The 20,280-nt window shown below is 51.1% G+C and overlaps 1 protein-coding gene across 5 annotated transcripts in view; it reads left to right on the top strand.

Moving 5' to 3' along the window:
- The window catches only part of abcc3 (ATP-binding cassette, sub-family C (CFTR/MRP), member 3), a 101,790-nt gene extending 81,837 nt beyond the window's left edge, over positions 1-19,953 (top strand). For 4 of the 5 annotated variants that reach the window (XM_072456956.1, XM_072456953.1, XM_072456957.1 and 1 more), the window contains exons 25-31: positions 2,192-2,318; positions 4,663-4,764; positions 4,975-5,121; positions 6,186-6,344; positions 6,599-6,765; positions 7,265-7,459; positions 19,770-19,953. In XM_072456956.1, the coding sequence (XP_072313057.1) occupies positions 2,192-2,318; positions 4,663-4,764; positions 4,975-5,121; positions 6,186-6,344; positions 6,599-6,765; positions 7,265-7,459; positions 19,770-19,881 (1,009 nt within the window). In that variant the 3' untranslated portion in view covers positions 19,882-19,953. Of the gene's footprint in view, positions 1-2,191; positions 2,319-2,652; positions 2,667-4,662; positions 4,765-4,974; positions 5,122-6,185; positions 6,345-6,598; positions 6,766-7,264; positions 7,460-19,769 lie in introns of those variants that run through there. The other variant, XM_072456958.1, reaches the window with a different exon arrangement.
- Positions 19,954-20,280: the final 327 nt, after the last annotated feature.

Below are 20,280 nucleotides of genomic sequence, written 5' to 3'. Positions count from 1 at the left end.
GGGTCAGAGGCTTCAACAGTCCAGGGGTCAGAGGCTTCAACAGTCCAGGGGTCAGGCATCAACAGTCCAGGGGTCAGACTTCAACAGTCCAGAGGTCAGAGGCTTCAACAGTCCAGGGGTCAGGCCTCAACAGTCCAGGGGTCAGAGGCTTCAACAGTCCAGGGGTCAGAGGCTTCAACAGTCCAGGGGTCAGAGGCTTCAACAGACCAGGGGTCAGAGGCTTCAACCCGATCGGGAGACTAAATCTCACAATTTTAAGATATTTCAATCGACCTTTTGTACGTCGTTATCCTTTATTTTGATAGTGAAGGCGAGCGGGGGGAACATGCGGGGGACACTGGCGCCGCCATGTTTGTTGTGATGACGCTGCTTGCCGTGTTTATCTCCCAGAATGCAATGCGCAGGCCATTGGCGCTGACAGAGGCAAACCAACATGTAGAAGACAATAGTTCCCTCCTGCAGGTCTGTTTCATACAGAAACATATGGAGGACCAAATATGAAGACGCACATGTGTTGCACAATGCGTTATTCGTCTCTTGGGATAAAAGAAAGGTCTACCAGTGCTATATACTTACTCTACACGCCGCTTTAGGGAAGACCGGTCGGTGAGTCGGCGAAATGTTTGAAAAATAAAAGAATTTGCCGTTTTTTTTAAACAAAATGCTGATTTTTTTTTTTTTTTTTTCAGTCGGCTAGTTTCATACCAGGTCGGTCGGGTTACGGCAAACAGACATATTATTTTGCTCAGCCTGATGCAAAAGTTATTACTAATTGGATCTCTCAGCTCCTGTCCACATCTCGGGTCAGGGTTGGACTGGGACAACAGTGGCATGACAGGTCGTCATACATACATACATGTGCATGCAATTTATTATATTTATTTATGAACCTTTATTTATCCAGGTTAAAATCCTCTTCAGTCACAGTCGTGACAGGAAGTGTCAATGTGGCAATCGGTCCTGATCCAATGAAGGGAACGCAAACTTAAACATATATGACTCACATTAGATCTGATCTCTTCATACAAAATATAATATAAAAACATGATGAAAGTCCTTTTATTCTATTATTTATTGTTTGTGGTCAGGATTGTCCACTTTTAATTATACTGTATAAGTGTAATGTATATGTATGATATAGTATATATAATATCATATACTGTTAGTATGTTATATAATAAAATATGAAGTGAATGCTGAGCAAACATGTGTCTGCAGGTGTAGATGGTGCTGACCACATGTGTCTGCAGGTGTAGATGGTGCTGACCACATGTGTCTGCAGGTGTAGATGGTGCTGACCACATGTGTCTGCAGGTGTAGATGGTGCTGACCACATGTGTCTGCAGGTGTAGATGGTGCTGACCATGGTGCTGACCACATGTGTCTGCAGGTGTAGATGGTGCTGACCACATGTCTCTGCAGGTGTAGATGGTGCTGACCACATGTGTCTGCAGGTGTAGATTGTGCTGACCACATGTGTCTGCAGGTGTAGATGGTGCTGACCACATGTGTCTGCAGGTGTAGATTGTGCTGACCACATGTGTCTGCAGGTGTAGATGGTGCTGACCACATGTGTCTGCAGGTGTAGATGGTGCTGACCATGGTGCTGACCACATGTGTCTGCAGGTGTAGATGGTGCTGACCACATGTCTCTGCAGGTGTAGATGGTGCTGACCACATGTCTCTGCAGGTGTAGATGGTGCTGACCACATGGTGCTGACACATGTGTCTGCAGGTGTAGATGGTGGTGACCATGGTGCTGACCACATGTGTCTGCAGGTGTAGATGGTGCTGACCATGGTGCTGACCACATGTCTCTGCAGGTGTAGATTGTGCTGACCACATGTGTCTGCAGGTGTAGATGGTGCTGACCATGGTGCTGACCACATGTCTCTGCAGGTGTAGATTGTGCTGACCACATGTGTCTGCAGGTGTAGATGGTGCTGACCATGGTGCTGACCACATGTCTCTGCAGGTGTAGATTGTGCTGACCACATGTGTCTGCAGGTGTAAATGGTGCTGACCACATGTGTCTGCAGGTGTAGATGGTGCTGACCATGGTGCTGACCACATGTGTCTGCAGGTGTAGATGGTGCTGACCACATGTCTCTGCAGGTGTAGATGGTGCTGACCACATGTCTCTGCAGGTGTAGATGGTGCTGACCATGGTGCTGACCACATGTCTCTGCAGGTGGCTTGGCGTGAGGATCGAGTTCATCGGGAACTGCATCGTGCTTTTTGCTGCTCTGTTTGCTGTGACGGGGAAAGAGAGTCTCAGCCCCGGCCTCGTGGGTCTGTCTGTGTCCTACGCTTTACAGGTACTGCAAGTGTGTCCTACGCTTTACAGGTACTGCAAGTGTGTCCTACGCTTTACAGGTACTGCAAGTGTGTCCTACGCTTTACAGGTACTGCAAGTGTGTCCTACGCTTTACAGGTACTGCAAGTGTGTCCTACGCTTTACAGGTACTGCAAGTGTGTCCTACGCTTTACAGGTACTGCAAGTGTGTCCTACGCTTTACAGGTACTGCAAGTGTGTCCTACGCTTTACAGGTACTGCAAGTGTGTCCTACGCTTTACAGGTACTGCAAGTGTGTCCTACGCTTTACAGGTACTGCAAGTGTGTCCTACGCTTTACAGGTACTGCAAGTGTGTCCTACGCTTTACAGGTACTGCAAGTGTGTCCTGGGAAGGGCCTGGCTCCATCCAAGGGGCCTCCAGGCCTCCAAGGGGCCTCCGGGTCTTATCCTGGCAGGTTCTGTGTTCTAGTTGTCCAGTGGGAAAAACAATGAGCAGTGGATTACAGTTTATGACAGTAACGACTCAAATCATAAATACCAGGAAGGTTCTCCAATCAGCCACATACTATATACTATGCAGTTCATGTATACTATGCAGTTCATGTATACTATGCAGTTCATGTATACTATGCAGTTCATGCGTACTATGCAGTTCATGTATACTATGCAGTTCATGTATACTATGCAGTTCATGTATACTATGCAGTTCATGCGTACTATGCAATTCATGCGTACTATGCAGTTCATGCGTACTATGCAGTTCATGCGTACTATGCAGTTCATGCGAACTATGCAGTTCATGCGTACTATGCAGTTCATGTGAACAATGCAGTTCATGTGTACTATGCAGTTCATGTGTACTATGCAGTTCATGTGAACTATGCAATTCATGCGTACTATGCAGTTCATGCGTACTATGCAGTTCATGCGTACTATGCAGTTCATGCGAACTATGCAGTTCATGCGTACTATGCAGTTCATGTGAACAATGCAATTCATGCGTACTATGCAATTCATGCGTACTATGCAGTTCATGCGAACTATGCAGTTCATGCGTACTATGCAGTTCATGCGAACTATGCAGTTCATGCGTACTATGCAGTTCATGCGAACTATGCAGTTCATGCGTACTATGCAGTTCATGTGAACAATGCAGTTCATGTGTACTATGCAGTTCATGTGAACTATGCAGTTCATGTGAACAATGCAGTTCATGTGTACTATGCAGTTCATGTGTACTATGCAGTTCATGTGTACTATGCAGTTCATGTGTACTATGCAGTTCATGTGTACTATGTATATTATAAAGCATTGTTTGAGTAAAAACAAAAAGGAGAGATTCTAAAGCTCAGAGGGAGGGTTGGTTACCGCTGGTGGCACAAGTATTAAAGGCGTCCCACTCCAGACTCCACCCACCGCCACACAATCCCAACACCACCACCGCACCCGGGGGCCACACAATCCCAACACCACCACCGCACCCGGGGGCCACACAATCCCAACACCACCACCGCACCCGGGGGCCACACAATCCCAACACCACCACCGCACCCGGGGGCCACACAATCCCAACACCACCACCGCACCCGGGGGCCACACAATCCCAACACCACCACCGCACCCGGGGGCCACACAATCCCAACACCACCACCGCACCCGGGGGCCACACAATCCCAACACCACCACCGCACCCGGGGGCCACACAATCCCAACACCACCACCGCACCCGGGGGCCACACAATCCCAACACCACCACCGCACCCGGGGGCCACACAATCCCAACACCACCACCGCACCCGGGGGCCACACAATCCCAACACCACCACCGCACCCGGGGGCCACACAATCCCAACACCACCACCGCACCCGGGGGCCACACAATCCCAACACCACCACCGCACCCGGGGGCCACACAATCCCAACACCACCACCGCACCCGGGGGCCACACAATCCCAACACCACCACCGCACCCGGGGGCCACACAATCCCAACACCACCACCGCACCCGGGGGCCACACAATCCCAACACCACCACCGCACCCGGGGGCCACACAATCCCAACACCACCACCGCACCCGGGGGCCACACAATCCCAACACCACCACCGCACCCGGGGGCCACACAATCCCAACACCACCACCGCACCCGGGGGCCACACAATCCCAACACCACCACCGCACCCGGGGGCCACACAATCCCAACACCACCACCGCACCTGGGGCTGTGACACATGGTTAAAGCTGCTCTCTCTCTGTCTTGTTTTGTTCTAGTCGACCACTTTTACAAAAGTACAGAACATTCCAGACCACACACTATAATTATACTTCAACTCTTGTAAACAGTGAAGTGTCTGGGCCCCTGCAGGTGACCATGGCTCTGAACTGGATGGTGCGCATGACGTCTGACCTGGAGAACAACATCGTGGCTGTGGAGAGAGTGAAGGAGTACTCGGAGACGCAGACGGAGGTGTGTTTTCAGTGCCAGCCCATTGCACAACATCTGTTTGTACACAGCCTTTTCCCATTAGCTGCTAGAGTCTTCACATTTGTTTTTGACCACTTCTAAGTCCTTCCCGCGGGTCCCATAAAAAATTTGGCCGCTACACGTGGAAGAATGATAAACAAATTAGAGTGGGTTTAATGAGTTGTTGAGGAGGGCTGTGCTTGTGTCCCCCAGGCGCCGTGGGAGATCGAAGACAAGAAGCCGCCTGCCGATTGGCCGCTGCAGGGGAACGTGCAGTTCAAAGACTACAGCGTGAGATACAGAGAGGGCCTCGACCTGGTCCTGAAGAACCTCACCCTGAGCGTCAAAGGAGGAGAGAAGGTCCATTATATATTCCATATTATTACGTGTGACTGAAGATGTTTAACTGTGATTGGTGCATGTTCTGGTCATCCAGACACGCCCCTCACCTTCACCGGGCTTTAGTGCCCACATCGCCCCAACCTCAAAGAAGAAGCAACTTTAAGGCTAGCAGCTATTGCTTTGAGCCTTAATTTAAACGTCACCACTCAGGAGACGTTTGCCTGGAATGTTTCCCACCTTTGCATTAAATGTGTCCATCTTGCATTTATGTATTTTTTTATTGGAGAAAAAAAAGTCTTCTTCCAAGCTGCTCTTCCACTGGCACTGGCCCCACATGGCAGACATCTGTGAGGGCCCCTCCCACATGGCAGACCCCTGTGAGGGCCCCTCCCACATGGCAGACCCCTGTGAGGGCCCCTCCCACATGGCAGACCCCTGTGAGGGCCCTCACAGGGGTCTGCCATGTGAGCCGTTGACGTCACACAATCATAACCAGTCTTTCTAAATCAGGACTCCCCAACATTGTCCACGAAAATATCAATAAGCTATAAGATAAAAAAATAAGAATAAAAATAAAAATAGGCTTAATATGTACACGAATGTACAGTTGAATTTACAGATGTGATGCAGAAAGTGACAGTGAGAGATTCAATGATGGTTAAAGTGACAGTGATTAAGAAGTGTTCATGATCCAACAGCGGAGGGAAAGAAACTGTTCTAGTGGAGGAGGTTCTGGAGCCTCCTGCCTGAGGGGAGTGGCCTCCTGCCTGAGGGGTGTGGCCTCCTGCCTGAGGGGAGTGGCCTCCTGCCTGAGGGGAGTGGCCTCCTGCCTGAGGGGAGTGGCCTCCTGCCGGAGGGGAGTGGCCTCCTGCCTGAGGGGAGTGGTCTCCTGCCGGAGGGGAGTGGCCTTCTGCCTGAGGAGAGTGGCCTCCTGCCTGAGGGGAGTGGCCTTCTGCCTGAGGGGAGTGGCCTTCTGCCTGAGGGGAGTGGCCTCCTGCCTAACGTGCACTAGCTTACTGTCGTGTAGCGCTGGGATCAGCCCTGTGTGAGGTCAGAGGTGAGCCTGGTGTTTGCGTCTGCAGATTGGGATTGTAGGTCGGACCGGAGCGGGGAAGTCCTCCATGACCCTGTGCCTGTTCCGCCTGCTGGAGGCAGCAGGGGGTGAAATCACCATCGACGACGTGAAGATCTCGGAGATTGGCCTACACGACCTACGCTCCAAACTCACCATCATTCCACAGGTGCGCTTCCTCTTCCTGTAGGACTCTCTCGCGTAGGACTCTCGTGTAGGACTCTCTCGTGTAGGACTCTCTCGCGTAGGACTCTCGTGTAGGACTCTCTCGTGTAGGACTCTCTCGTGTAGGACTCTCGTGTAGGACTCTTGTGTAGGACTCTCTCCCGCAGGACTCTCGTGTAGGACTCTCTCGCGCAGGACTCTCGTGTAGAACTCCTGTGTAGGACTCTCTCATGTAGGAGTGTGCTGTGTTGGCTGTAGGAGCCCGTGCTGTTCTCTGGGACCCTCCGAATGAACCTGGACCCGTTTGACCGCTACAGTGACGAGGAGGTGTGGTCTTCTCTGGAGCACGCTCACCTGCACAAGTTTGTGAGCAACCAGCCCGCTCAGCTGCAGCTGGAGTGTGCTGAGGGCGGGGAGAACCTCAGGTGAGCTCCGCCTCCTGCAAACAAACATGAATATGAGATCAACGGGCCAATGCAAGACCCCTGTGGGGTTCTGAGGGGTCCCAACTCTCACCACTCAAACTCTTACACTGGAGTTCTGTCCAATCAAACTCAAGCGTCACAGACAAAGTATCCAACATGTTTATCTCCTCTAACACGTACAAGAGGATGTTTAGAGTCTCCAGAGTCTTCACAGATCAGAACTCTACACTTAACCTCAGTTAGCCTTAAGTTTTACACTTTACGTGTGTGTGTGTGTGTGTGTGTGTGTGTGTGTGTATGTGTTTGTGTGTGTGCGTGTGTGTCTTTGTGTGTGTGTGTGTGTGTGCGTGTGTGCGTGTGTGTCTTTGTGTGTGTGTGTGTGTGTATGTGTTTGTGTGTGTGCGTGTGTGTCTTTGTGTGTGTGTGTGTGTGTGCGTGTGTGCGTGTGTGTCTTTGTGTGTGTGTGTGTGTGTGCGTGTGTGCGTGTGTGTGTGGTCAGTGTGGGGCAGAGGCAGCTTGTGTGCCTGGCCCGCGCTCTCCTCAGGAAAACCAGGATCCTGATTCTGGACGAGGCCACGGCCGCCATCGACCTGGAGACAGACGACCTGATCCAGTCCACCATCCGCACCCAGTTTGAAGAATGCACGGTGTTCACCATCGCTCATCGCCTTAACACCATCATGGACTACACCAGGTGTGTGTGTGTGTGTGTGTGTACTGTTTTCTCGCTGTCTTCTTGTGGTATTCTTGTTGTCTTTGTTGTCTTTTCGTTGTCTTCTTGTTGTCTTCGTGTGGTCTTCTCGTTTTCTTGTGGTCTTCTCGCTGTCTTCCCGTTGTCTTTTCGCGGTCTTCCCGCTGTCTTCCCGTTGTCTTCTCGCTGTCTTCTCGTTGTCTACTTGCTGTCTTCTCGCTGTCTTCCTGCTGTCATTCGTGGTATTCTCGTTGTCTTTTCGTGGTATTCTCGTTGTCTTTTTGTTGTCTTCTCGTTGTCTTCTCGTGGTCTTCTCGTTGTCTTCTCGTGGTCTTCTTGTTGTCTTCTTGTTGTCTATCCGTGGTCTTCACATTGTCCTCTCGTGGGCTTCTCGCGGTCTTCTTGTTGTTTTCTCGTGGTCTTCTCGTGGTCTTCTCGTTGTATTAATGTTGTCTTTTCGTGATCCTCTCACGGTCTTCTCGTTGTCTTCTCGTTGTCTTCCTGTGGTCTTCTCGTGGTCTTCTCGTGGTCTTCTTGTTGTCTTCTTGCTGTCTTCTCGTCTACTTGCTGTCTTCTTGCTGTCATTCTCGTGGTCTTCTCGGGGTATTCTCGTTGTCTTCTCGGGGTATTCTCGTGGTCTTCTCGTTGTCTTCTCGTGGTCTTCACGTTGTGTTTTCGTTGTCTTTTCCTTATATTTCCATGGTCTTCTTGCTGTCTTTTTGCTGTCTTCTCGCAGTTTTCCCGTGGTCTTCTCATTGTCTTTTCGTTGTCTTCTCGTGGTCTTCTCGTTGTACTAATGTTGTCTTTTCGTGATCCTCTCACGGTCTTCTTGTTGTCTTCTCGTTGTCTTCCTGTGGTCTTCTTGTCTTCTCGTGGTCTTCTCGTGGTCTTCTCGTTGTCTTCTTGCTGTCTTCTCGTTGTCTACTTGTTGTCTTCTTGCTGTCTTCTTGCTCTCATTCTCGTGGTCTTGTGGTATTCTCGTTGTATTTTTGTTGTCTTTTCGTTGTCTTCTCGTGGTCTTCTCATTGTCTTCTCGTGGTCTTCTCGTTGTCTTTTCGTGGTATTCTCGTTGTCTTCCTGTTGTTATCTCGATTTATCTTCCCATGGTCTTTTCTTGGTCTTCTCGTGGTCTTCTCGCTGTCTTCTTGTGGTCTTCTCGTTGTATTTGTGTTGTTTTTTCGTGGTCTTCTCGCGGTCTTCTTATTGTCTTCTCGTGGTCTTCCTGTGGTCTTCTCGCTGTCTTCTTGTTGTCATTCTTGTGGTCTTCTCGTGGTATTCTCGTTGTCTTCTCGTTGTCTTTTCGTGTTCTTCTCGTGGTCTTCCCGTGGTCTTCTCGTGGTCTTCCCGTGATATTCTCGTTGTCTTCTTGTGGTCTTATCGTTGTCTTCTCGTGGTCTTCACGTTGTCTTCTTGTTGTCTTTTCGCTGACTTCTTGCGGTCTTTTCACTGTCTTCTCGCGGTTTTCTCGTGGTCTTCTTGTTGTCTTCTCATGGTCTTCCTGTGGTCTTCTCGTGATATTCTCGTTGTATTCTCGTTGTCTTCTTGTGGTCTTATCGTTGTCTTCTCGTGGTCTTCACGTTGTCTTCACGTTGTCTTTTCGTTGTCTTCCTGTGGTCCTCTTGTGGTCTTTTCGTTGTCTTCTCGCTGTCTTCTCGCTGTCTTCTTGCTGTCATTCTTGTGGTATTCTTGTTGTCTTCTCATTGTCTTCTTGTTGTCTTCTCATTGTCTTTTCGTTGTCTTCCCGTTGTCTTTTCGTGTTCTTCTCGTGGTCTTCTCGTTGTCTTCTCATGGTCTTCCTGTGGTCTTCTCACTGTCTTCTCGTGGTCTTCCCGTTGTCTTTTCGTTGTTTTCTCGCTGTCTTCTTGCTTTCATTCTCGTGGTCTTCTCGTGATATTCTTGTTGTCTTCTTGTGGTCTTCTTGAGGTCTTATTGTTGTCTTCTTGTGGTCTTCTCTTTGTCTTCACGTTGTCTTTTCGTTGTCTTCCTGTGGTCTTCTTGTGGTCTTCTCGCTGTCTTCCGGTTGTCTTTTCGTTGTCTTCTCGCTGTCTTCTTGCTGTCATTCTTGTGGTCTTCTCGTGGTATTCTCGTTGTCTTTTCATTGTCTTCTTGCTGTCATTCTTGTGGTCTTCTCGTTGTATTCTCGTTGTCTTTTCATTGTCTTCTTGCTGTCATTCTTGTGGTCTTCTCGTGGTATTCTAGTTGTCTTTTCATTGTCTTCTTGCTGTCTTCTCGTGGTCTTCTCGTGGTCTTCACGTTGTCTTCACGTTGTCTTTTCGTTGTCTTCCTGTGGTCCTCTTGTGGTCTTTTCGTTGTCTTCTCGCTGTCTTCTCGCTGTCTTCTTGCTGTCATTCTTGTGGTATTCTTGTTGTCTTCTCATTGTCTTCTTGTTGTCTTCTCATTGTCTTTTCGTTGTCTTCCCGTTGTCTTTTCGTGTTCTTCTCGTGGTCTTCTCGTTGTCTTCTCATGGTCTTCCTGTGGTCTTCTCACTGTCTTCTCGTGGTCTTCCCGTTGTCTTTTCGTTGTTTTCTCGCTGTCTTCTTGCTTTCATTCTCGTGGTCTTCTCGTGATATTCTTGTTGTCTTCTTGTGGTCTTCTTGAGGTCTTATTGTTGTCTTCTCGTGGTCTTCTCGTTGTCTTCACGTTGTCTTTTCGTTGTCTTCCTGTGGTCTTCTTGTGGTCTTCTCGCTGTCTTCCGGTTGTCTTTTCGTTGTCTTCTCGCTGTCTTCTTGCTGTCATTCTTGTGGTCTTCTCGTGGTATTCTCGTTGTCTTTTCATTGTCTTCTTGCTGTCATTCTTGTGGTCTTCTCGTGGTATTCTCGTTGTCTTTTCATTGTCTTCTTGCTGTCATTCTTGTGGTCTTCTCGTTGTATTCTCGTTGTCTTTTCATTGTCTTCTTGCTGTCATTCTTGTGGTCTTCTCGTGGTATTCTCGTTGTCTTTTCATTGTCTTCTTGCTGTCATTCTTGTGGTCTTCTCGTGGTATTATCGTTGTCTTTTCATTGTCTTCTTGCTGTCTTCTCGTGGTCTTCTCGTGTTGTTGTGTGATTCTGAGTCCGTCAGCTGTTATTTGGCTCTGATGTGACGCATGATGTTCAGTTTTACAGATAATGAGGACGTAGTTATTGTATTATGTCCTGTTTGATAACTATGACACGATACAAACGAAGCCGATGCCTGAAAGTATCTGTTCTGTCCATGTGTCCTGCTCACGTTTGTCCTGCTCACGTCTGTCCTGTTCACGTTTGTCCTGCTCACGTTTGTCCTGCTCACCTTTGTCCTGCTCACCTTTGTCCTGCTCACCTTTGTCCTGCTCACCTTTGTCCTGCTCACGTTTGTCCTGCTCACGTCTGTCCTGCTCACGTCTGTCCTGCTCACGTTTGTCCTGCTCACGTTTGTCCTACTCACCTTTGTCCTGTTCACCTTTGTCCTGCTCACATTTGTCCTGCTCACCTTTGTCCTGCTCACGTTTGTCCTGCTCACCTTTGTCCTGCTCACATTTGTCCTGCTCACCTTTGTCCTGCTCACGTCTGTCCTGTTCACGTTTGTCCTGCTCACGTCTGTCCTGCTCACGTTTGTCCTGCTCACGTTTGTCCTACTCACCTTTGTCCTGTTCACCTTTGTCCTGCTCACATTTGTCCTGCTCACCTTTGTCCTGCTCACGTTTGTCCTGCTCACCTTTGTCCTGCTCACGTTTGTCCTGCTCACCTTTGTCCTGTTCACGTTTGTCCTGCTCACGTCTGTCCTGCTCACGTCTGTCCTGCTCACGTCTGTCCTGCTCACGTTTGTCCTGCTCACGTTTGTCCTGCTCACCTTTGTCCTGCTCACGTCTGTCCTGCTCACGTCTGTCCTGCTCACGTTTGTCCTGCTCACCTTTGTCCTGTTCACGTTTGTCCTGCTCACGTCTGTCCTGCTCACCTTTGTCCTGCTCACGTTTGTCCTGCTCACCTTTGTCCTGCTCACGTTTGTCCTACTAACCTTTGTCCTACTAACCTTTGTCCTGCTCACGTTTGTCCTGTTCACGTTTGTCCTGCTCACGTTTGTCCTGCTCACCTTTGTCCTGCTCACCTTTGTCCTGTTCACGTTTGTCCTGCTCACGTCAGTCCTGCTCGCGTTTGTCCTGCTCACCTTTGTCCTGTTCACGTTTGTCCTGCTCACGTCTGTCCTGCTCACGTCTGTCCTGTTCACGTCTGTCCTGCTCACGTCTGTCCTGCTCACGTTTGTCCTGCTCACGTTTGTCCTGCTCACGTGTGTCCTGCTCACGTTTGTCCTGCTCACGTTTGTCCTGCTCACGTTTGTCCTGCTCACGTGTGTCCTGTTCACGTTTGTCCTGCTCACGTTTGTCCTGCTCACGTTTGTCCTGCTCACGTTTGTCCTGCTCACGTTTGTCCTGCTCACGTCTGTCCTGCTCACGTTTGTCCTGCTCACGTTTGTCCTGCTCACCTTTGTCCTGCTCACGTTTGTCCTGCTCACGTCTGTCCTACTAACCTTTGTCCTGCTCACCTTTGTCCTGCTCACGTCTGTCCTGCTCACGTCTGTCCTGCTCACGTTTTTCCTGCTCACATTTGTCCTGCTCACCTTTGTCCTGCTCACGTTTGTCCTGCTCACGTGTGTCCTGCTCACGTTTGTCCTGCTCACGTTTGTCCTGCTCACGTGTGTCCTGTTCACGTTTGTCCTGCTCACGTTTGTCCTGCTCACGTGTGTCCTGCTCACGTTTGTCCTGCTCACGTTTGTCCTGCTCACGTGTGTCCTGTTCACGTTTGTCCTGTTCACGTTTGTCCTGCTCACGTCTGTCCTGCTCACGTTTGTCCTACTAACCTTTGTCCTGCTCACCTTTGTCCTGCTCACCTTTGTCCTGTTCACGTTTGTCCTACTCACGTCTGTCCTGCTCACGTCTGTCCTGCTCACGTCTGTCCTGCTCACGTTTGTCCTGCTCACGTCTGTCCTGCTCACGTTTGTCCTACTAACCTTTGTCCTGCTCACCTTTGTCCTGTTCACGTTTGTCCTGCTCGCGTCTGTCCTGCTCGCGTTTGTCCTGCTCACCTTTGTCCTGCTCACCTTTGTCCTGTTCACGTTTGTCCTGCTCACGTCTGTCCTGCTCACGTCTGTCCTGCTCGCGTTTGTCCTGCTCACGTTTGTCCTACTAACCTTTGTCCTGCTCACGTTTGTCCTGCTCACCTTTGTCCTGCTCACGTGTGTCCTGCTCACGTTTGTCCTGCTCACGTTTGTCCTGCTCACGTTTGTCCTGTTCACGTTTGTCCTGTTCACGTTTGTCCTGCTCACGTCTGTCCTGCTCGCGTTTGTCCTGCTCACGTTTGTCCTACTAACCTTTGTCCTGCTCACGTCTGTCCTGTTCACGTCTGTCCTGCTCACGTCTGTCCTGTTCACGTCTGTCCTGCTCACGTCTGTCCTGCTCACGTCTGTCCTGCTCGCGTTTGTCCTGCTCACGTTTGTCCTGCTCGCGTCTGTCCTGCTCGCGTTTGTCCTGCTCACGTTTGTCCTGCTCACGTCTGTCCTGCTCACGTTTGTCCTGCTCACCTTTGTCCTGCTCACGTTTGTCCTACTCACCTTTGTCCTGCTCACGTTTGTCCTGCTCACGTGTGTCCTGCTCACGTTTGTCCTGCTCACGTTTGTCCTACTAACCTTTGTCCTGCTCACGTTTGTCCTGCTCACCTTTGTCCTGCTCACGTTTGTCCTGTTCACGTTTGTCCTGCTCAAGTGTGTCCTGTTCACGTTTGTCCTGCTCACGTTTGTCCTGCTCACCTTTGTCCTGTTCACCTTTGTCCTGCTCACCTTTGTCCTGCTCACCTTTGTCCTGTTCACGTTTGTCCTGCTCACCTTTGTCCTGCTCACGTTTGTCCTGCTCACCTTTGTCCTGCTCACGTGTGTCCTGCTCACGTTTGTCCTGCTCACGTTTGTCCTGCTCACGTTTGTCCTGCTCACGTCTGTCCTGCTCACGTCTGTCCTGCTCACGTCTGTCCTGCTCACGTTTGTCCTGCTCACCTTTGTCCTGCTCACGTTTGTCCTACTCACCTTTGTCCTGCTCACGTTTGTCCTGCTCACGTGTGTCCTGCTCACGTTTGTCCTGCTCACGTTTGTCCTGCTCACGTTTGTCCTGCTCACGTCTGTCCTGCTCACGTCTGTCCTGCTCACGTTTGTCCTGCTCACGTTTGTCCTACTCACCTTTGTCCTGTTCACCTTTGTCCTGCTCACATTTGTCCTGCTCACCTTTGTCCTGCTCACGTTTGTCCTGCTCACCTTTGTCCTGCTCACGTCTGTCCTGCTCACGTTTGTCCTGCTCACCTTTGTCCTGTTCACCTTTGTCCTGCTCACCTTTGTCCTGCTCACGTTTGTCCTGCTCAACTTTGTCCTGTTCACGTTTGTCCTGCTCACGTCTGTCCTGCTCACGTCTGTCCTGCTCACGTTTGTCCTTCTCACGTTTGTCCTGCTCACCTTTGTCCTGCTCACGTTTGTCCTGCTCACGTCTGTCCTGCTCACGTCTGTCCTGTTCACGTTTGTCCTGCTCACCTTTGTCCTGCTCACGTTTGTCCTGCTCACGTTTGTCTTGCTCACGTTTGTCCTGCTCACGTTTGTCCTGCTCACGTATGTCCTGCTCACCTTTGTCCTGCTCACCTTTTTCCTGCTCACGTATGTCCTGCTCACGTTTGTCCTGCTCACCTTTGTCCTGCTCACCTTTGTCCTGTTCACGTTTGTCCTGCTCACGTCTGTCCTGCTCACGTTTGTCCTGCTCACCTTTGTCCTGTTCACGTTTGTCCTGCTCACGTCTGTCCTGTTCACGTTTGTCCTGCTCACGTTTGTCCTGCTCACCTTTGTCCTGTTCACGTTTGTCCTGCTCACGTCTGTCCTGCTCACGTCTGTCCTGCTCACGTTTGTCCTGCTCACCTTTGTCCTGTTCACGTTTGTCCTGCTCACGTCTGTCCTGCTCACGTTTGTCCTGCTCACCTTTGTCCTGCTCACGTTTGTCCTGCTCACGTTTGTCCTGCTCACGTCTGTCCTGCTCACGTCTGTCCTGCTCACGTTTGTCCTACTAACCTTTGTCCTGCTCACCTTTGTCCTGCTCACCTTTGTCCTGCTCACCTTTGTCCTGTTCACGTTTGTCCTGCTCACGTCTGTCCTGCTCACGTCTGTCCTGTTCACGTCTGTCCTGCTCACGTCTGTCCTGCTCACGTCTGTCCTGCTCGCGTTTGTCCTGCTCACGTTTGTCCTACTAACCTTTGTCCTGCTCACGTTTGTCCTGCTCACGTGTGTCCTGTTCACATTTGTCCTGTTCACGTTTGTCCTGCTCACGTCTGTCCTGCTCACGTCTGTCCTGCTCACGTTTGTCCTGCTCACGTTTGTCCTGCTCACGTTTGTCCTACTAACCTTTGTCCTGCTCACGTTTGTCCTGCTCACCTTTGTCCTGCTCACGTTTGTCCTGCTCACGTGTGTCCTGCTCACGTTTGTCCTGCTCACGTCTGTCCTGCTCACGTCTGTCCTGCTCACGTTTGTCCTGCTCACGTTTGTCCTGCTCACGTTTGTCCTACTAACCTTTGTCCTGCTCACGTTTGTCCTGCTCACCTTTGTCCTGCTCACGTTTGTCCTGTTCACGTTTGTCCTGCTCACGTGTGTCCTGTTCACGTTTGTCCTGCTCACGTTTGTCCTGCTCACCTTTGTCCTGTTCACCTTTGTCCTGCTCACGTTTGTCCTGCTCACCTTTGTCCTGTTCACCTTTGTCCTGCTCACGTTTGTCCTACTAACCTTTGTCCTGTTCACGTTTGTCCTACTCACGTCTGTCCTGCTCACGTTTGTCCTGTTCACGTTTGTCCTGCTCACGTCTGTCCTGCTCACCTTTGTCCTGTTCACGTTTGTCCTGCTCACGTCTGTCCTGCTCGCGTTTGTCCTGCTCACGTTTGTCCTACTAACCTTTGTCCTGCTCACGTCTGTCCTGCTCACGTCTGTCCTGCTCGCGTTTGTCCTGCTCACGTTTGTCCTACTAACCTTTGTCCTGTTCACGTTTGTCCTGCTCACGTGTGTCCTGCTCACGTTTGTCCTGCTCACGTTTGTCCTGTTCACGTTTGTCCTGCTCACCTTTGTCCTGCTCACGTCTGTCCTGTTCACGTTTGTCCTGTTCACGTTTGTCCTGTTCACGTTTGTCCTGCTCACGTGTGTCCTGCTCACGTTTGTCCTGCTCACGTTTGTCCTGCTCACGTTTGTCCTGCTCACGTTTGTCCTGTTCACGTTTGTCCTGCTCACCTTTGTCCTGCTCACGTTTGTCCTACTAACCTTTGTCCTGCTCACGTTTGTCCTGCTCACCTTTGTCCTGCTCACGTTTGTCCTGTTCACGTTTGTCCTGCTCACGTTTGTCCTGTTCACGTTTGTCCTGTTCACGTTTGTCCTGCTCACGTGTGTCCTGTTCACCTTTGTCCTGCTCACCTTTGTCCTGTTCACGTTTGTCCTACTCACGTCTGTCCTGCTCACGTTTGTCCTGTTCACGTTTGTCCTGCTCACGTCTGTCCTGCTCGCGTTTGTCCTGCTCACCTTTGTCCTGCTCACCTTTTTCCTGTTCACGTTTGTCCTGCTCACGTCTGTCCTGCTCACCTTTGTCCTGCTCACGTCTGTCCTGCTCGCGTTTGTCCTGCTCACCTTTGTCCTGCTCACCTTTGTCCTGTTCACGTTTGTCCTACTCACGTCTGTCCTGCTCACGTTTGTCCTGTTCACGTTTGTCCTGCTCACGTCTGTCCTGCTCGCGTTTGTCCTGCTCACCTTTGTCCTGCTCACCTTTGTCCTGTTCACGTTTGTCCTGCTCACGTTTGTCCTACTAACCTTTGTCCTGCTCACGTCTGTCCTGCTCACGTCTGTCCTGCTCGCGTTTGTCCTGCTCACGTTTGTCCTACTAACCTTTGTCCTGTTCACGTTTGTCCTGCTCACGTGTGTCCTGCTCACGTTTGTCCTGCTCACGTTTGTCCTGTTCACGTTTGCCCTGCTCACGTTTGTCCTGCTCACGTTTGTCCTGTTCACCTTTGTCCTGCTCACGTCTGTCCTGTTCACGTTTGTCCTGCTCACGTGTGTCCTGCTCACGTTTGTCCTGTTCACGTTTGTCCTGCTCACCTTTGTCCTGCTCACGTCTGTCCTGTTCACCTTTGTCCTGTTCACGTTTGTCCTACTCACGTCTGTCCTGCTCACGTTTGTCCTGTTCACGTTTGTCCTGCTCACGTCTGTCCTGCTCACCTTTGTCCTGTTCACGTTTGTCCTGCTCACGTCTGTCCTGCTCGCGTTTGTCCTGCTCACGTTTGTCCTACTAACCTTTGTCCTGCTCACGTCTGTCCTGCTCATGTCTGTCCTGCTCGCGTTTGTCCTGCTCACGTTTGTCCTACTAACCTTTGTCCTGTTCACGTTTGTCCTGCTCACGTGTGTCCTGCTCACGTTTGTCCTGCTCACGTTTGTCCTGTTCACGTTTGTCCTGCTCACCTTTGTCCTGCTCACGTCTGTCCTGTTCACGTTTGTCCTGCTCACGTGTGTCCTGCTCACGTTTGTCCTGCTCACGTTTGTCCTGTTCACGTTTGTCCTGCTCACGTTTGTCCTGCTCACGTTTGTCCTGTTCACGTTTGTCCTGCTCACCTTTGTCCTGCTCACGTCTGTCCTGTTCACGTTTGTCCTGTTCACGTTTGTCCTGTTCACGTTTGTCCTGCTCACGTGTGTCCTGCTCACGTTTGTCCTGCTCACGTGTGTCCTGTTCACGTTTGTCCTGCTCACGTTTGTCCTGCTCACCTTTGTCCTGTTCACCTTTGTCCTGCTCACGTTTGTCCTGCTCACCTTTGTCCTGTTCACCTTTGTCCTGCTCACGTTTGTCCTACTAACCTTTGTCCTGTTCACGTTTGTCCTACTCACGTCTGTCCTGCTCACGTCTGTCCTGCTCACGTTTGTCCTACTAACCTTTGTCCTGTTCACGTTTGTCCTGCTCACGTGTGTCCTGCTCACGTTTGTCCTGCTCACGTTTGTCCTGTTCACGTTTGCCCTGCTCACGTTTGTCCTGCTCACGTTTGTCCTGTTCACCTTTGTCCTGCTCACGTCTGTCCTGTTCACGTTTGTCCTGCTCACGTGTGTCCTGCTCACGTTTGTCCTGTTCACGTTTGTCCTGCTCACCTTTGTCCTGCTCACGTCTGTCCTGTTCACCTTTGTCCTGCTCACCTTTGTCCTGCTCACCTTTGTCCTGTTCACGTTTGTCCTACTCACGTCTGTCCTGCTCACGTTTGTCCTGTTCACGTTTGTCCTGCTCACGTCTGTCCTGCTCACCTTTGTCCTGTTCACGTTTGTCCTGCTCACGTCTGTCCTGCTCGCGTTTGTCCTGCTCACGTTTGTCCTACTAACCTTTGTCCTGCTCACGTCTGTCCTGCTCATGTCTGTCCTGCTCGCGTTTGTCCTGCTCACGTTTGTCCTACTAACCTTTGTCCTGTTCACGTTTGTCCTGCTCACGTGTGTCCTGCTCACGTTTGTCCTGCTCACGTTTGTCCTGTTCACGTTTGTCCTGCTCACCTTTGTCCTGCTCACGTCTGTCCTGTTCACGTTTGTCCTGCTCACGTGTGTCCTGCTCACGTTTGTCCTGCTCACGTTTGTCCTGTTCACGTTTGTCCTGCTCACCTTTGTCCTGCTCACGTCTGTCCTGTTCACGTTTGTCCTGTTCACGTTTGTCCTGTTCACGTTTGTCCTGCTCACGTGTGTCCTGCTCACGTTTGTCCTGCTCACGTTTGTCCTGCTCACGTTTGTCCTGCTCACGTTTGTCCTGTTCACGTTTGTCCTGCTCACCTTTGTCCTGCTCACGTTTGTCCTACTAACCTTTGTCCTGCTCACGTTTGTCCTGCTCACCTTTGTCCTGCTCACGTTTGTCCTGTTCACGTTTGTCCTGCTCACGTTTGTCCTGTTCACGTTTGTCCTGTTCACGTTTGTCCTGCTCACGTGTGTCCTGTTCACCTTTGTCCTGTTCACCTTTGTCCTGCTCACCTTTGTCCTGCTCACCTTTGTCCTGTTCACGTTTGTCCTACTCACGTCTGTCCTGCTCACGTTTGTCCTGTTCACGTTTGTCCTGCTCACGTCTGTCCTGCTCGCGTTTGTCCTGCTCACCTTTGTCCTGCTCACCTTTGTCCTGTTCACGTTTGTCCTGCTCACGTCTGTCCTGCTCGCGTTTGTCCTGCTCACGTTTGTCCTACTAACCTTTGTCCTGCTCACGTCTGTCCTGCTCACGTCTGTCCTGCTCGCGTTTGTCCTGCTCACGTTTGTCCTGCTCACGTTTGTCCTGTTCACGTTTGTCCTGCTCACGTTTGTCCTGCTCACGTTTGTCCTGTTCACCTTTGTCCTGCTCACGTCTGTCCTGTTCACGTTTGTCCTGCTCACGTGTGTCCTGCTCACGTTTGTCCTGCTCACGTTTGTCCTGTTCACGTTTGTCCTGCTCACCTTTGTCCTGCTCACGTCTGTCCTGTTCACGTCTGTCCTGCTCACGTTTGTCCTGCTCACGTTTGTCCTGTTCACGTTTGTCCTGTTCACATTTGTCCTGCTCACGTGTGTCCTGCTCACGTTTGTCCTGCTCACGTTTGTCCTGCTCACGTTTGTCCTGCTCACGTTTGTCCTGTTCACGTTTGTCCTGCTCACCTTTGTCCTGCTCACGTTTGTCCTGCTCACGTCTGTCCTGCTCACCTTTGTCCTGTTCACGTTTGTCCTGCTCACGTCTGTCCTGCTCGCGTTTGTCCTGCTCACGTTTGTCCTACTAACCTTTGTCCTGTTCACGTTTGTCCTGCTCACGTGTGTCCTGCTCACGTTTGTCCTGCTCACGTTTGTCCTGTTCACGTTTGTCCTGCTCACGTTTGTCCTGCTCACGTTTGTCCTGCTCACGTTTGTCCTGTTCACGTTTGTCCTGCTCACGTTTGTCCTGTTCACGTTTGTCCTGTTCACGTTTGTCCTGCTCACGTTTGTCCTGCTCACGTTTGTCCTGCTCACGTTTGTCCTGCTCACGTGTGTCCTGCTCACGTTTGTCCTGCTCACGTTTTCCTGCTCACGTGTGTCCTGCTCACGTTTGTCCTGCTCACGTTTGTCCTGCTCACGTTTGTCCTGTTCACGTTTGTCCTGCTCACGTTTGTCCTGTTCACGTTTGTCCTGCTCACGTTTGTCCTGCTCACGTTTGTCCTGCTCACGTTTGTCCTGTTCACGTCTGTCCTGCTCACGTCTGTCCTGCTCACGTTTGTCCTGCTCACGTCTGTCCTGCTCACGTCTGTCCTGCTCGCGTTTGTCCTGCTCACGTCCCTGACTGACCCTTCCTGTGTCCACAGAGTGCTGGTGCTGGACAAAGGCAGAATTGCAGAGTTCGACACTCCTCCAGGTCTTTTATCGCAGAGAGGGATCTTCTATGGGATGGCTAAAGACGCCGGGCTGGTCCAGTGACTGGCCTCTCTGCTGCCCCCCTGTGACGGGACCGGGCCCCTGTGACGGGACCGAGGGGCGGGACCGGGCCCCTGTGACGGGACCGGGCCCCTGTGACGGGACTGGGCCCCTGTGACGGGACGGGCCCCTGTGACGGGACCGGGCCCTGTGTCAGACTGAGAATGAAACAACTGAAGCTTTTCTACAACAACGTGCTGCTCACACTGACATGGACAGTCCACCTGTGATACTGTAGTTTCATGTGGGCCAGGGCCCAATGACATATGAGGACTTTTCTAAAGTGTGTGTCTCCTCCCCTCGTCCCTCAGACATGTCTCCTCCCCTCGTCCCTCAGACATGTCTCCTCCCCTCGTCCCCTCTCAGACATGTCTCCTCCCCTCGTCCCTCAGACATGTCTCC

The sequence above is a fragment of the Eucyclogobius newberryi genome, unplaced genomic scaffold, assembly GCF_026437365.1.
Source record: "Eucyclogobius newberryi isolate DKJ021-1_F unplaced genomic scaffold, fEucNew1.0.hap1 SCAF_20, whole genome shotgun sequence".
Lineage (NCBI taxonomy): Eukaryota > Metazoa > Chordata > Actinopteri > Gobiiformes > Gobiidae > Eucyclogobius > Eucyclogobius newberryi.
Note: the sequence above shows the minus strand (reverse complement) of the source record. Positions and strands in the feature narration are given on the sequence as shown.